At 44.4% G+C, this 15522-nt stretch overlaps 1 protein-coding gene across 1 annotated transcript in view; it reads right to left on the bottom strand.

Annotated features, from left to right (window-relative positions):
- ddx1 (DEAD (Asp-Glu-Ala-Asp) box helicase 1) overlaps positions 1-15522 on the bottom strand; it is a 71160-nt gene that overhangs the window by 39663 nt on the left and 15975 nt on the right. Inside the window, exons 9-13 of the mRNA XM_068022760.1 lie at positions 9724-9800; positions 9520-9592; positions 8952-9028; positions 8756-8870; positions 1838-1976 (exon numbers count right to left, since the gene is read on the bottom strand). Coding sequence (XP_067878861.1) covers positions 1838-1976; positions 8756-8870; positions 8952-9028; positions 9520-9592; positions 9724-9800 — 481 coding nt within the window. The remainder of the gene's footprint in view (positions 1-1837; positions 1977-8755; positions 8871-8951; positions 9029-9519; positions 9593-9723; positions 9801-15522) is intronic.

The following is a 15522-nucleotide window of genomic DNA, read 5'->3' as shown; positions in this document are numbered from 1 at the left end:
GTGAATTAACCTAAATATTTCTACCATTTCTCTTCAAAATTAGCACTTTTTTGCATTAGTATTTATATATCATGAAAATTAGAGTCTGAACACCTCAGCAACACAAGCATGTGTAAATCAAATTAGAGTCGAAATGGCCTTGCCCTTTCTGAACAAGATTTGTTCAAAGAAAAATGAAAACCTTCCAGTGAGTGAGGGAAAAAAAAAAAAACAGGATTTTAATCCTATGCATTATCCAGTGACCCCTGCTGTAAAATGGATGGCACTACGTAAGGATACGTTTGACCAAGGTGTTAATGTGGACCTGGAGAACATGTTGCACACAAGGACTGGGCATTTGAGCAAGACACGGTAGGGTTGACAGCATGTATGGAACTATGCCCAGGGTAGAAATTCAGCACCTTCAGATGGGAAGAAATTGGGAAAAAGGGGAAAAAAAAAAAGTTCTAGATACCCTCCACTGGTTTGAATCTCACAATTAGTACTCAACGATATAACAGATAGTTAAACTGTTATAATATATTTTGGGCATCTAAGCCAATTGGAACATAATCTAACCAAATCAAACAACATTTGTAACAACAATTACTGCAAAGACAAGGGGCTGAATTTTACTGTAGCGCCGCACTCTGCGGCTGCACACGGGGGCTCATTTTAAATGGAGGGGGCGTAATGGCCACCCCCCCCCCGATGATATAGAGCAGGCAACCGCCATGCCCCAACAACAGCGTCGCGCGCCACTGCGCAGGCGCCCTTTTTAAAGGTCTTCGTGCCTTTACATGATATTTAAATTTTTAAAAGATACAGAATGCTGCAAATGTAAGTGAAACACCCAATAACATTTCCACTGCCCTCACACACCCCCAAGGAAGCCCCAATCGATTAACTGGACATTCCCCCGTAAATAATTTTTGGTCTGATCCCGACCTTCAGCTACTTTAAACCGGGGCCCCTTCCCACCATCCCCCCCACCAAAAGTAGTTTCCCCGCCTGGAAACTTGCACTCCTCCCCCCTCGCCACCAGTGTCTGACATCGGAATTCTGTACTAAGTTACGAAGGCGCGCGAATTGCAGCCGTCGCTGGTAATATCGCCCTGGGATGGCTGACGTGACCATGTAAGTTCATTATCATTTACATAAAGTTGATTATTCAAATGAAGGCCCCACCGCCAAGTGGCAGGGGCAGGGGGGGATTGCACCGAGGCCTCGCCACCGGCAGTAATATGCGGCGGGGCCTTCTCGGTTTTGTGGGTTGAGGCGGGCCGCTTCTGCGAGCATTTTACGGGCCTCCCCGCCACAATCCACGACGTCGAGGGGCTGTTAAAATCCAGCCCAAGGTGCCTTGTCCTCAGTATGCTTCTATAATGCAGTAATACTAGGTAAGAAAATGATACCTGAAAAAATATCGTGCATTGTCTCTGGAAATATGCAAGACTGCAACACAATGAAATGCAGTGCCTTTTTATACAGAGCAGAGAACAGTATTTCCCTTTGACGTTCAGCAATGCTGGCTTCTTTTACTGCAGGACTCAATACATGCCACCAGCAACAAAGCAAGTAAAGTGCAGTCCCACAAGCAAACAAAGTTGCAGTATACCACAGTTTTTAGCTGCAGAAATTACAAGAACAAAACTAAAATGGTTCAAGATTTCAGAATGTTACAGTAAATGAAATGACTTCACTAATCAGATCATCCCAACAAGGACCTTATTCAGTATTAGTTCGAGAAATGCAAACATGCTATTGCAGGCAAAGAATGGCTAATTCAAAAGTATACTTATTCACTGGGTTGGTGGGGGAGGGAGAGAAGAAAGGCCAGGTGTTGAAGACAAGCTACCTTAGTTTGGGATCAGCAACATTTTTCTTGAACTGCTTGACGTTATTGAGGGTTTGTTCAGCCAGTTCCCTTGATGGTTCAATAATGAGTGCCTTTGGAGCATTTGGTAAATTTTTAGTTTGAGCCACCTGTGCAGTACCTGAAAAAAAAAAGTGAGAATGTTACTGAATTAATAAATTATTCAGCACAGGGAATTATGAAAATTCTATGTTTTCCAACAAATTAAGATAAAGCATTGTTGGAATCTAATAAGTTCCAAGCATCCAAATTCTTTAATTTACAGCTATTAAACCAATTACAACATTCAGATATTAAAAATCAAGCAAATCTGCTGGCTAAGTGAATCAGAGTTCCCTTCTGATTTCCAAAAAAACCCTCCAGATTTTGTGTTGTTTTTCTTAGTTTAAAAGGCTCTCCTTTACAGCTTTAAAGACATTTCCAGCCACCGGTATAGAGACAGCAGGCTGAAGGGAAGGTTAAAAAGCCAGGGAATGATTAAAGGGTAATTTATCCCAAATTATTTCTCGATTTAAGAGTCCAGGAATCTGTCCTGAAATTAGGTTAACTGTTCTGATGAAAAGTCATCAGCCTGAAACATTGGGCTGGAATTTATACTCTCTCCTGTGGAGAGTGTAAAGGCATGGAGAGCATTTAAATCAGGTGGAATGGTAGCAGGCGGGAACCCCAGCCACCTTCCCACGTCACCAATTGAGGCCCTTAAAGTGAGTAATTAATCATCAATCAAGGGCCTCTTCCTGCCACAGATATTAGCCCAGTGATAGGTGGGCCTGTTGCCACGCGGGGAGCACTAGCACTTAGTGCTGGGGGGCGGGGTGGTGTGGGCTCCGAGAGCCACTCCCCTGCCCTTGCTGCTGACCCCCCTACAAACCTGTTCCCTGCGAACCCCTCCCGCCATCACGTAGCAGTGCCCTGGGTCCATTGATGATCCTGGGCCTTAGGTGGCTGTATTACCAGCAGTAGTCACCACCTCCACAGTGGAGTAAAAACTTCCTACTTACCTGGCAGGGGACAGACCATGATCAGTGGCCTTTGGTCCTGTTCCAGGTAGGTTTTGAGTAAAATGGCTGTAACCAATTCTAGAGCTTCAGCCTGAGAGTGCGCAACACCGTTCAGGTGGTGGTGAAGGATAAGGAAGGAGATGCACCGGTTGACCGTACATTCATCAAGAAAATCTTTATTGACTGCTGTGGATTCCAACCTGTGGACATCTTCTGCCTGCAGGACTTCCCCAGCAGTGGATATTTCGATATGTCTTTTGAGAATGTGGCAGGATGCATCAAGTTCCTGAAGGTGTACAAGAAGAAAGGAAACCAGGCGCCGCTGTCGATCCTCAGTGGAGCCACTCTTCACGCTGCCGTCACAATGTGACTGGGTGGTGACAATTCACCTCGAGAACGCCTATGTTCCTGTCATGGATGTACTCACCTTCCTCGCCAAGTACTTCCAAGTGGCCAGCTGCAGCACTAATGTCAAAGACCCATTTGGGATTTGGACCAGCAAGCGGCAGGTCAAGGTGACGTTGAAGGTCGATGCCAACGGAGTCATCATCCATCCTCCCTCCAGCTTCACTATCGGGGGAAGTCAAGGCTTCTTGGTCTATGTAGGGCAGCCCAGAGTTTGTCGCACCTGTGGCAAATCTGGTCACGTGGCAGCTAACCGCAGCACAGTCGTCTGCAAGAACTGCAAGAAGGAAGGCCATCAGACCAAGGACTGTAAGCAGAGTAAGTGCAGAAACCAGTGCGGTGAGGCAGGCCACCTCTACAAAACCTGCCCCAAACGCTGCCTCAGTTATGCTCAGGCGGCAAGGTCCAAGGAAAGGCTGGGAGAAGGAATGGCGAATGCGTCTGGTGCTGGGAAGGAGACAAGCAACCCTCTCTGCAGTGAGGAAAATCTACTTGAGAAGAAAGGGCAGGCAGCTGAAACCAGTGACCCAACACCTATGCTGTGCCCGGAAACCCCTCCTCTACAGACAGAATCAATGGAGGAGGAGGCAGCAGATGGACAAACTGGTCAGTGGCAGGTGGTACAAAGGAAAACCACAAAGAATACGATCGCCTATGTACGGGACAGGAGGGTGGACACCTGCATCATCAGCTTGGACCAGAAGGCGGCTTTTGACAGGATATCGCACACCTACTAATGGACGTGCTCTCCAAAATGGGGTTTGGGGTGGGAATCTGCAATTGGATCAAACTGCTCTACACAAACATCAATAACACATTCTGAATCAATGGGTGGGAATCAGAAAGTGGTGGTTGATGGCAAATGTTCATCCTGGAGTTTAGTTACTAGTGGTGTACCGCAAGGATCTGTTTTGGGGCCATTGCTGTTTGTCATTTTTATAAATGACCTGGAAGAGGGTGTAGAAGGGTGGGTTAGTAAATTTGCAGATGACACTAAGGTCGGTGGAGTTGTGGATAGTGCCGAAGGATGTTGTAGGTTACAGAGGGACATAGATAGGCTGCAGAGCTGGGCTGAGAGATGGCAAATGGAGTTTAATGCGGAAAAGTGTGAGGTGATTCACTTTGGAAGGAGTAACAGGAATGCAGAGTACTGGGCTAATGGGAAGATTCTTGTTAGTGTAGATGAGCAGAGAGATCTTGGTGTCCAGGTGCATAAATCCCTGAAGGTTGCTAACCAGGTTAATAGGGCTGTCAAGAAGGCATATGGTGTGTTAGCTTTTATTAGTAGGGGGGTCGAGTTTCGGAGCCACGAGGTCATGCTGCAGCTGTACAAGACTCTGGTGAGACCGCACCTGGAGTATTGCGTGCAGTTCTGGTCACCGCATTATAGAAAGGATGTGGAAGCTATGGAAAGGGTGCAGAGGAGATTTACTAGGATGTTGCCTGGTATGGAGGGAAGGTCTTACGAGGAAAGGCTGAGGGACTTGAGGTTGTTTTCGTTGGAGAGAAGGAGGAGGAGAGGTGACTTAATAGAGACATATAAGATACTCAGAGGGTTAGATAGGATGGATAGTGAGTGTCTTTTTCCTCGGATGGTGATGGCAAACACGAGGGGACATAGCTTCAAGTTGAGGGGTGATAGATATAGGACAGATGTGAGAGGTAGTTTCTTTACTCAGAGAGTAGTAAGGGCGTGGAATGCCCTGCCTGCAGCAGTAGTAGATTCGCCAACTTTAAGGGCATTTGAGTGGACATTGGATAGACACATGGATGAAAATGGAATAGTGTAGGTCAGATGGTTTCACAGCTCGGCGCAACATCGAGGGCCGAAGGGCCTGTACTGCGCTGTAATATTCTAATTCTAATTCTAAAAAAAAATCTGGAGTCTGACAGGGCTGTCCACTCTTACCGGTCTTGTTTTTGCTGCATTGAACACTTTGCTGAATCTATTAGGAAGGATGCAGGCATAAGAGGGGTGCCAATCCCAGGCAGCGAAGGCACTCAGGTTAAAACCTCCCTGTACATGGATGACGTCGCTGTCTTCTGCTCGGATCCGCTGTCCATTTGCAGACTGATGAGCATCTGCGACCAGTTCGAACTGGCCTCGGGAGCCAAAGTTAACCATGGCAAGAGCAAGGTCATGTTCTTTGGGAACTGGGCTGACCGATCCTTTGTCCCCTTCACTGTCACGTCAGGCTACCTGAAGGTGTTGGGGATACGGTTCAGAAGGGCCGGGGCGTGCACCAAAACCTGGAAGGAGTGAGTAGCCAGGATACACCATACACTGAGCATGTGGGAGCAGCGATCTCTGTCCATGGTGTGTAAGAACTTGGTCATCAGGTGCGAGGCGCTCACATTGTTGCTGTATGTGGCGCAGGTCTGGCCCATACCCCACTCCTGCGCCGTGGGGGTCATCCGAGCCATTTTCCGCTTCATCTGGGGATCCAAAATGGACCGGGTCCGGAGGGACACGATGTTCAAAACCTTTGGATAAGGGCAGGAAAATTGTACCCAATGTCGCCCTCATCCTGATGACCACCTTCGCGTGCGGCTGCATAAAACTGTGCGTAGAGCCCCAGTACGCAAACACCTAGTGTCACTACGTGCGGCGGTTCTCTCTGTCCCCGGTGTTGCAAAGGATGGGCCTGGTCTCATTGCCACGGAACGCTCCATCCAGTTGAACCATGCCGTACCACCTATCCTTCGTGGGAAAGTTTCTGCGGAAACACACCTTTGACCACCAATCCATCAGGCAGTGGTCTGCATGGAATGTCTTCAAGGCCCTATGGGAAAAGGAGATGGTGGATCCTGTCGGATGGTTCCCAGAGAAGACTGCCAAAGTCATTTGGCATTATGCCTCATCACCAGAACTTTCAAACAAGCACCAAGATGCAGCTTGGCTGGTGGTGAGAAGAGCCCTCCCCGTCAGATCCTTCCTGCACGCCCGGAGTCTCACCCCCTCCGCACACTGCCCTCAAGGTGGCTGTGCTGGGCAAGAGACTGTTGCCCACCTCCTTCTGAAATGTGTCTTTACAATGCAGGTGTGGAAAGGGATGCAGTGGTTTTTGTTGAGGTTCATCTCAAGCAGCTCTAACACAGGAGTCGGTGCTCTCCAGGCTGTTCCCAGGGACGCACACTGAGATAAACATCAACTGCTGCTGCAGGACCATCAATTTGGTGAAAGACGCTCTTTGGTCTGCCAGAAACTTCTAGCGCAAAGCGTTGTCCACGACCGAGTGTTGCAGACTGGCACATTCCAAGGTCCACTAAAGCTTGGGGCAGCTGCGGCAAAGGCTCCACGGGGAAAGACCACTGTGTTAGGTCCCCCCACCAAAGTGAATGGAAGGGCTGGATCCATGGGAAACTCCTCGGGCTGTATCCAGAAAATATGGGTTTGCTGCAAAATATACATGGCATGTAAAATGAAATGGAAGGGTTGTCAGGCAACTCACTCCTGTACTGAAGGAAACTGATCTCCTTTGCATTCTTTGTATTGTTAACTTGGTGCTGTTTTGAATTGCTTTGTAAATGTATTTTTTTTTTAAAAACAAATTTTTATGAATAAAGTATATCTTGGGAAAAAAGAATAAAAGCTTCCAGCCTCCAACTGGCCGGCAGCTTTCATTGGGCAGGACTTCCATCCCTGGGGTCCTTAATCCCAGGGAACGCCCACTGCTGCCCAGTTAAGTGCTCAATTGACTGGTGATGCAGCAGGCCTTCCCGAAAATAGGGGATGTGCGGCTCTTGCCGGCTCAGCGGACGAAACTCCCATTAAATACTGCCCATTTTATCTAACCTGCTGAGTATTCCCAGCATTTCACGTTTTTAATTTCAGATTTCTAGCCTCTGCAGTAATGTAAAGACACCACATTGCTTTAGATTGTATTGAGGTTGTGGGAATTCCTGCTCATTATAGTCTAATTTTGGCTTGCCCCAACACTGGTAGCAGGGCCTTCAGCTGTCTTAGCCCTACTCAAATTCCCTTCCCTTCATCTCATTATGTCACTCTCCTTTCAAAGTTTCCTTAAAACCCACTGTTTTAACCAGCATTTGGACATCCTTCTTCATTATTTTCTCCATGGCTCAGCATTTGTTTCCCCATCTACCTGTTGCTTCTAGGCTTGACTATTCCAATGCTCTCCTGGCCAGCCTCCCATTTTCTACGGTCCATAAAATTGAGCTCATCCAAAACTTTGCTGCCCGTATCCTAACTCACACCAAGACGTGTTCACCCATCACCCGTGCTCGTTGACCTACTTTGGCTCCAAGTTCGGCAACACCTTGATTTTGAAATTCTCAACCTTGTTTTCAAAATCTCTCCATTGCCTTGCCACTATTTCTGTAACCTCTTCCTCCAGCTCTACAACCCTCCGACATCTCTGTGCTCTTCCACATCCCCAATTATAAACACTCCGTCATTAATGGCCGTGCTTTCAGCTGCCTAGGTCCTAAGCTCTGGAATTCCTTCTTTAAACTTCTCTGCCACTTTCTGCTCCTTCAAAATGCTCCTTAAAATCTACCTCTGAATAAAGTTTTGGTCGTTTGCCCAAATATCTCCTTCTGATGCTATGTAAAGCTCCTGAGAAGCACCTTGGGATATTTTACTACATTAAAGGCACTATATAAATGTAAGTGGTTGGTGCTGCAGTTAATTGCCACTTAAGGGCCTTGTTCCACCGCATCTAGTATTTTACCAGCAGTGGATGGGCCCTTTGACACTGAGGAGGGGCCTTCTGATAGGATACCCAGTGTCCCACGAAGGGTCCCATCAGCAGCACGGCCTGCCCCACTAAAAACCCACCCCCCTGCCAGGGCATGGGCAATTGCCCCCAGTGAGGCTTGACCCCACTTACCTTTTCCAAGGCCGGCAGTGTCCCAGCAGTGGCCGCCATCACAAATGGCACTGCTGGGATCAAAGGGCTGCCAGCCCAATTGGCTGCTCTTGGAGGCAGGATATCCTGCCTCAGGCGGGGTGGAAGCTAAGACTTCAGTGGCTGAGCCATGCAAAATAGCAGCATGTCTCACAGGCCCGGAGCGGGCTCGCCCCTGGCATTCCAGCCAGTGGGCAGGGCCACTACCTCCACATAAAATTCCAGCCAGCATTTCTCCAAATATAGGCTCAGTGAGTAGATTCTATCTTGGAACCAAGAGTCTGCAGACTTGGTATAATTTTGATTACTGACCTCTGTACCTGCCACAAGGCCTTGATTATCCTTGTGATGTGGGGGGACCTGAACTGAATACAACTGCTGCCATAGCAAGATGCCTTTGTAGAGTCATTTTATTCTTAGTTTTATATTGAACTATCTTAGCAATACAATCTTGAACCTCTAATTCCCTTCTCCAATGGAGAGATTTATATCAGGGCTGAGTAGTTGGATTACTAAGGAGGCACCCAAGTTAGTACATTGTAGTGAGCTCAAACTTTTTTAGCTTTCTGAATCAGGTAAATTATTTAAGAGTCAAGTGACACAGGATGTTTCTTTCAACATACCAGTATGTTGCGACTTTACAACATGACCATCAATAGCCTTGTCTAGCGCTGTAAAGCCATCTTTTGGAGGGAATTTGAATTCTTCTTCACCGAAGTTAAATTTGAGCTCAGCATTCTAGGATGCAACAACAAAACCTTTTAGTTTCAGAAAAACATTTACTAGTCATAATTTTGCTAAAGTGATGGAGGAAATTACCTTTAAAACACAAGAGGCAAAGAAGGCTTGGTTCTTAAGATGTGGAGGAATATCAAAGGCTTGTCCAAGGTCTTTCCCTGGAAAAACAATGAACTCTTAAGAACACTGAGTAATTTCACAGGTGAAAAATATGAAAATATAACCAGACAGTAACAAGATAACCAGATCGGCATTGGCGCAGTTTGTTTGCGCCATTATCTTTCTATCTTCAGTCATTAGACAAGCAGAGGTTCCCACAATACTTGTTCATTCACAAATCTCCTTGATAGATATAAAATAAACGAGGGGGAGTAAGGACAGGGAAAGATGGAAGAGACGTACTCGCAGTCCCGTCATCCCGAATTTACACTTGCAAAGTACAGTTTATTTGCGAGAGATGGTCAGTAACCTCAACTGCAATTTCAGATACTGTAATATGTCTAATCATCCAATTATGAACAGGCATTGGCGGAACTGAAGAACAGGATAAATACACAACCGAACGCCTAAAGCAGGAGATTAACATTTTTGTAAACAAGCACATTTGAATAGAAAGCATAAAATCCACAACATTTTGGGGAAAACTTACCATTTTTTGAAAACTTTATAGATCCTTTGTCAAAATCAATGTAGCACCCAATGGTATCATGCATCGTAAATTCCTAAATAAAAAGTAATTTAATACAAAACAATGTGGACATAAAATCAAATAATTTCAATATACAAAAACAATTATGTTGAATTATATACAACTTGCATCCATAATAAACGAGAGTTAGACAAGTACACATACCTCTCCATAGCTGTCAAACTGTTTGCTATGTGATTTCTTTCCAGTGCCACCAAATCCAAAGCCAAACTTGTCGGTACCTATTTAGAATTGCCCCAGAAAAGAAAACCAAGATTAACTTTTAAATCAAGGGCATTTGCAAAAACCAAAAGGTGCACAGAATCATTTCGTATTTACGGCAAAGGAACAAGACATTCGGCTCAAATGGTCCATGCTGCTGTTTATGCTCATGAACCTCTTCCCATCCAATTTCAGTGAACTTAACAGCATATCCTTCTATCCCTTTCCCACTCCATTACTTAGCTAGTTTCCCCTAAAACACACCAATGCTATTTGCCTTAACTACTCGTTTTTGGAGCAAGTTCTGTATTCTAACCACTCTGGTGAGAAGTTTCTCCTGAATTCCCTGCTGGATTTACTAGTGACTATCACAATTATGGACCCTAGTTTTCGTCTCCTTCACAAATAGAATCATCTCCTCTTCGTCTCCCCTATCAAGCTTTTAAATAACCTTAAAGACTGCTATAGGTTATCCCTCAATTTTCTCGCTTCTCGAAAAAAAGTCCCATTAACAGGTTAAATCTGGCAAGAAAGCTCATTTTTATGCAAAAATAGTTTTATATGCATTTATAAAAAAGGCTTAATGACTTAATTAGACAAAATACAGTATAACATTATACAATTGGTCTAAGATACACTGTCCACGTTATTGCTCAGTACTTTGCCAGAAGAAGTGATGAAAACTGATGATTTAGATTAGCTAAAAGGATAACAGAAAATAGGATTTTAGACAACTGTGGAAGTAGTGGGAAGAGCTTTTTCAATTATGTGAACAGTCAGAGAGCTGTCAAACACCACTGGGTCATTGAAGGATGCTCAAGGACAGGTTACAAAAGACTTACTGGGTATGGTGAAAATATTAATTGAGTACTTTGCATTGTTCCTGAAAACTATGCTCAAATTTTGGAATTTAATAATTTTAATAAAACTGGTTAATGTTTAAGAACCTGAAAATAGAGAGCAGCTGGGCCAGATACTAAGCACCAGATGGTCCTCAGTGAGATGGGACACGTGCTATCAGAGTCCCAGCCTTTGTTCCAATAACTCACTGCACTCTGATGGTTCTGTAGACTGGAAATAGACTAATCTAGTCCACATCTTTAAAAAAAAAACGGGACATGATAGACCTGGGTAACTATAGGCCCATTAGTAATAGAAGATGCTTGAGGAAATTAGAAAAAAAAAAACTTGCATTTATATAGTGCTTTTTTCACTACTAGACTTCTCAAAGCACTTTACAGCCAATGAAGTACTCTTGAAATGTAGCCACTCTTGTAAGGATGCAACGTATGATAGCTTGGATAGAAAGGGGCATATTGGGGTCACCCAACATGGTTTCATAAAAAAGTCATGTCGTACAAATTTGACTGAATTTTTTTTTTTAAACAAGTCATCATGATGGTAGATAAGGAAAGCCCAGTAGACTTTGTTTACTTAGACTTCCGAAAAGCTTTCAACAAAGGTACCGCAGAAGAGGCTTCTTTATAAGATCGCTGTCTCAGGCATTAGTGGCATTATATTGAGCTGGATTGAGAACTGGTTGGAAGGATGTAGACAGAACACAGTTATAGATGGATGTGGAACTGTTTGGGGACTAGAAACCAGTCACCAGTAGTTGGGACTGTTGCTCTTTATTTTTATTAATGATCTAGATGTAGGTGTTTTGGGGATGATTTGCAGATTGACAGCTGAAATTAAGATACATGGAAGTATCCAGACTAAAGATAATGCTCAACAATTTCAGGCAGATCTTTGTGTCTTGGGAGATTGGGCTCATAACTGGCAAATGAGATTTAATTTGCAAAAGTGCAATGTTTTGCATGTAGGCAAGGCGAATGCTCAATGTACATACACGCTGCAGGGAAAAGCATTAAAGGAGGTGCAAAAGAATGAGATCGAAACATCTATAGATAGATGAGCAACACCATGAAACAATATCTAGAGCAAACAGGATGTTGGGGTACAATTGATAAGATAAGGCATACTATTTTATCCTTGTACAAGACCTTGGCCAGGCCACACTTGGAATGCTGCACGCAGTTTTGGTCTCCTTACATGGTAGGTGATAGATGCTGTGGAAAGGGTGCAGAGGAGGGCCACTAGACTAATTCCCAGTATAAAGCATTTTAGTTATCAAGATAGAAACCCAACTCTTAGCCTACATCTTAGACAAGTGTAGACTTAGGAGTGATCAAATTGAGGTTTATATAATGATGGGAATAGATTGTGTTCCAGTTGACAGTTTGTTCCAATTAAATAGATTAGGGAAGACCAGGGATCATAATTTCAAGTTCAGATCTTATTAGTTGTCAAGAGGTGCATTCCCCCCCCAACCCCTCCTCCAGAGAACAGTGGGCCTCTGAAACAGGCTGATGGCTTGTGTGGTGAACGCCAATTCACTGGACCGGTCTTTGGCTGGGGCAAAGGTCACCTTTTACAAAACCAAATTACAAAAGGGAATTCAGGACTAGAGTGGTCTCCTGGGTCAGTTTTGGTGGCCTGGATGGTTTGGAGAGGAATTTCCCAGAAACAGTGGCTTGGGTTTTTAAATCACCTACCATAGATCATCATAACACAGCAGGCGAAGAGGGTGTAAGCAGGGACAAAAAGAACGCGAAAGCAAGCAAGTTCCAGGTCATTACCACCCATTCATAAAAGAAGTCTTCCTCATATTCCCCCTGCAGCTCTTGCCAAAAGCCTTCAATCTGTGCCGTCTAGTCCTTGTACCATTAGTTAATGGGAAGTTTTTCCTTGTCTAGCTTATCTAAGTCTTTCAATCTTGTACAACTCTATGAAATCTCCCTTCAATCTCCTATGTTCTAAGAACAACTGCAGCTTTTCCAATCTAACCTTGTAACTAAAATCCCCCTTTGCTGGAACAATTCTGGTAAATCTCCTCTGCACCCTCTCAGCGACCCTCACATCCTTCCTAAAAAGTGTGGGGACCAGAACTGGACACAATACTCCATTTGCGGCCTAACCAGAGCTTTATAAAAAGGTTCAGCATAACTTCCTTGCTTTTGTACTTAATGCCTCTATGAAGCCCAAGATCCCATATGCTTTGCTAACCACTCTTTCAATATGTTCTACCAACTTCAAAGATCATTGCACTTGTACCCCTGGTTCCCTCTGTTCCTGCACACTCATTAGAACTGTGCCAGTAAGCATATATTGCCTCTCTCTATTCCATCTGCCTAAATGAATCATCCACACACTTGCTAATATTAAATTCCATCTGCCACCTCTCTGCCCATTCTGCTAGCCTATTTGTGTCCCCTCGCAGGCAGTTCATATCATCTGCACGGTTTGTCACTCCACCAAGTTTGGCGTCATCAGCAAATTTTGAAATTCTACTTTGTATTCCAAGATTCCTGTCATTTATACAAGGCAAAAAAGGCAGTGATCCCAGCACTGACCCATGAGGAACATGACTGTCTACCATTCTCCAGTCTGAAAAACAACCATTTACCACAACTCGCTATTTTCTGTCCTTAAGCCACTGTCACGCTCACGGAGGGAACAGCGCTGAAATAAGAAATAAATTGGAGAATCATGAAATAAAAGTCTATTGTTGAACTGAACGACAAAAAAGGACACATTTGTGCCTCAGACAAGATGGAGTAGAGGTCAGGTGATTATTCCTGTACTATCAATAAACATATTTATTGTATAAACATGGACGGCACAGTGGCGCAGTGGCTAGCATTGCAGCCTCACCGCTCCAGCGACCCGGGTTCGGATCTGGGTACTGCCTGTGCGGAGTTTGCAAGTTCTCCCTGTGACACCCTGGGTTCCCTCCGGGTGCTCCAGTTTCCTCCTGCATGCCAAACACTTGCGGGTGAATAGGTAAATTGGCCATTGTAAAAAATTGCCCCTAGTGTAGGTAGTTGGTAGGAGAATTGAGGAAGGGTGGGGATGGGAAAGGGAAAAATGGGATTAATATAGGATTAGTATAAATGGGTGGTTGATGGTCGGTACAGACTCAGTGGGCCGAAGGGCCTGTTTTGGTGCTGTATCTTTCTATGACTCTATATTTGTCTGTTGAAGACATCATCCATGTTTGAATTAGCTCTGGGGAAAGTTTCTACCTTAAAAGGTATCGCTTGCCCTAAGAGCGATTTTCCAGCCAGAACAGCTGGAAGACAGTTCCAGCTAGGCAGAAGCCCTGCTGATAACGTCGTTAACTACCGCAGCGGAGAAACTGCAAAGTGACTTTGGAACTCCCCATCTGAAAAGGTGTACCAGGATTTCCACCACAGACTTCAGATTGAGATTTCCACCAGACTTCAGATTGAGGTTTCACCACAAGGAGCCACCAACACTTCATCCTTTTCAACACAGTGGACATTCAGGCCAGTACTGTTGAAAGATTTCCTCCCGGAAAGCTTCTAAAGGTTTTTTTTTATATATATAACAACGAACACTTTTGCAACAGTTGGACCCTAACTGCATGTTACCCTCGACTCTCTCTTTTCTTGAGAATGTATGTGTGAGTGAGTGAGTGAGTGGGTGAAGTAGAATATTTTTCAGTTACTGTACAAAAAATAAATATTTATCTTCCTTTTCGAACCTACAAGAAAACCTGTTGTCTATTTATTTGATACTTAAAAACACTCGGACAAAAAAGCTATTTTTAAAAGCACTATCTGCAGTTAGTTGAGAGGTGAAAAGTGGAAGTCACCCACACCACTTCCCACCTGTCCGTAATAGAATCTTTATCCAATTGGACACTGACCCTCCTTTTCCATGAGCCTCAAATTTTGTTAACCAGCCTTTTATGATAAAGGTATCAAATGCTTTCAAATCCATATAAACATTTAGCTCCTTCCCATCAAACTTCTGTTACTTAATCAAAAAATTCAATTCCAACCCCATGTATTTCCATCGCAAAGATCACCTACCTCTGTTTCAGCCCATCTGTCTCCAGATTAATGCTCACTTGGCTGGCATCCCATTCTCCACCCTTCAAAGCTTCTCATCCAAAACCCAGGTGCCCATATCTAACCCTGCACCAAGCCCTACTCACCCATCACCCTGTTCTTACTGACATACCATGGCTCCCATTCTTCTAATACCTCATATTTAAAACTCTCATCCATTTGTTTAATCCATTCATGTCCCTGTTCCGCACAATCTCTAAACTCTTCCAGCCCTACAATTCCCACCAACAAATTCTCCATTCCTCTAATTCTGTACTTTTCTGCTTTCCCCCCACCTAATTGTATTATTTGTGGCTGTGTCTTCAGCCATCCAAGCTCCACACAAATTCCTTCTCCAAACCCATCCACCTCTCCTCCTGTCTGGTCCTCCTTAAAACCCACTTTTGCCCAAACATTTGGTCACCCCTTCCAATATCTCCTTCTTTGTCTCAGAGCCCAGTTTTTGTCAGAATATGCCTCTGAATAACCATGGGATACTTTTCTTTGTTAAAAAGTGTTAGATAAATGCAAGGAATACAAGCTTCTCACTAGAGATCAGGCACATAGGCATTTTTTCAAGTCTATAGCATTCAGGCACCAAGTCCACACGTCTATATTTTGCACCCTAATGTGGTGTGTCAGATTAGGTGCAAGTCAATGTGATGTTTATATGATTCTATTTACAATGCAAATAAATCTGTCCAGACGAACATGCAGGTGAGGTACCAGAGTGCTGCAGCTGTCCTTTCACTCAATTAGTTGATGGTGTAATTGATTCCAAGCCATATAGGTGAACATGCCCTCTCTCATAGTTGGGAGAGTG

Source organism: Heterodontus francisci, chromosome 3 (genome assembly GCF_036365525.1).
Source record: "Heterodontus francisci isolate sHetFra1 chromosome 3, sHetFra1.hap1, whole genome shotgun sequence".
Lineage (NCBI taxonomy): Eukaryota > Metazoa > Chordata > Chondrichthyes > Heterodontiformes > Heterodontidae > Heterodontus > Heterodontus francisci.
This window is presented reverse-complemented; position numbering and strand designations above follow the sequence as displayed.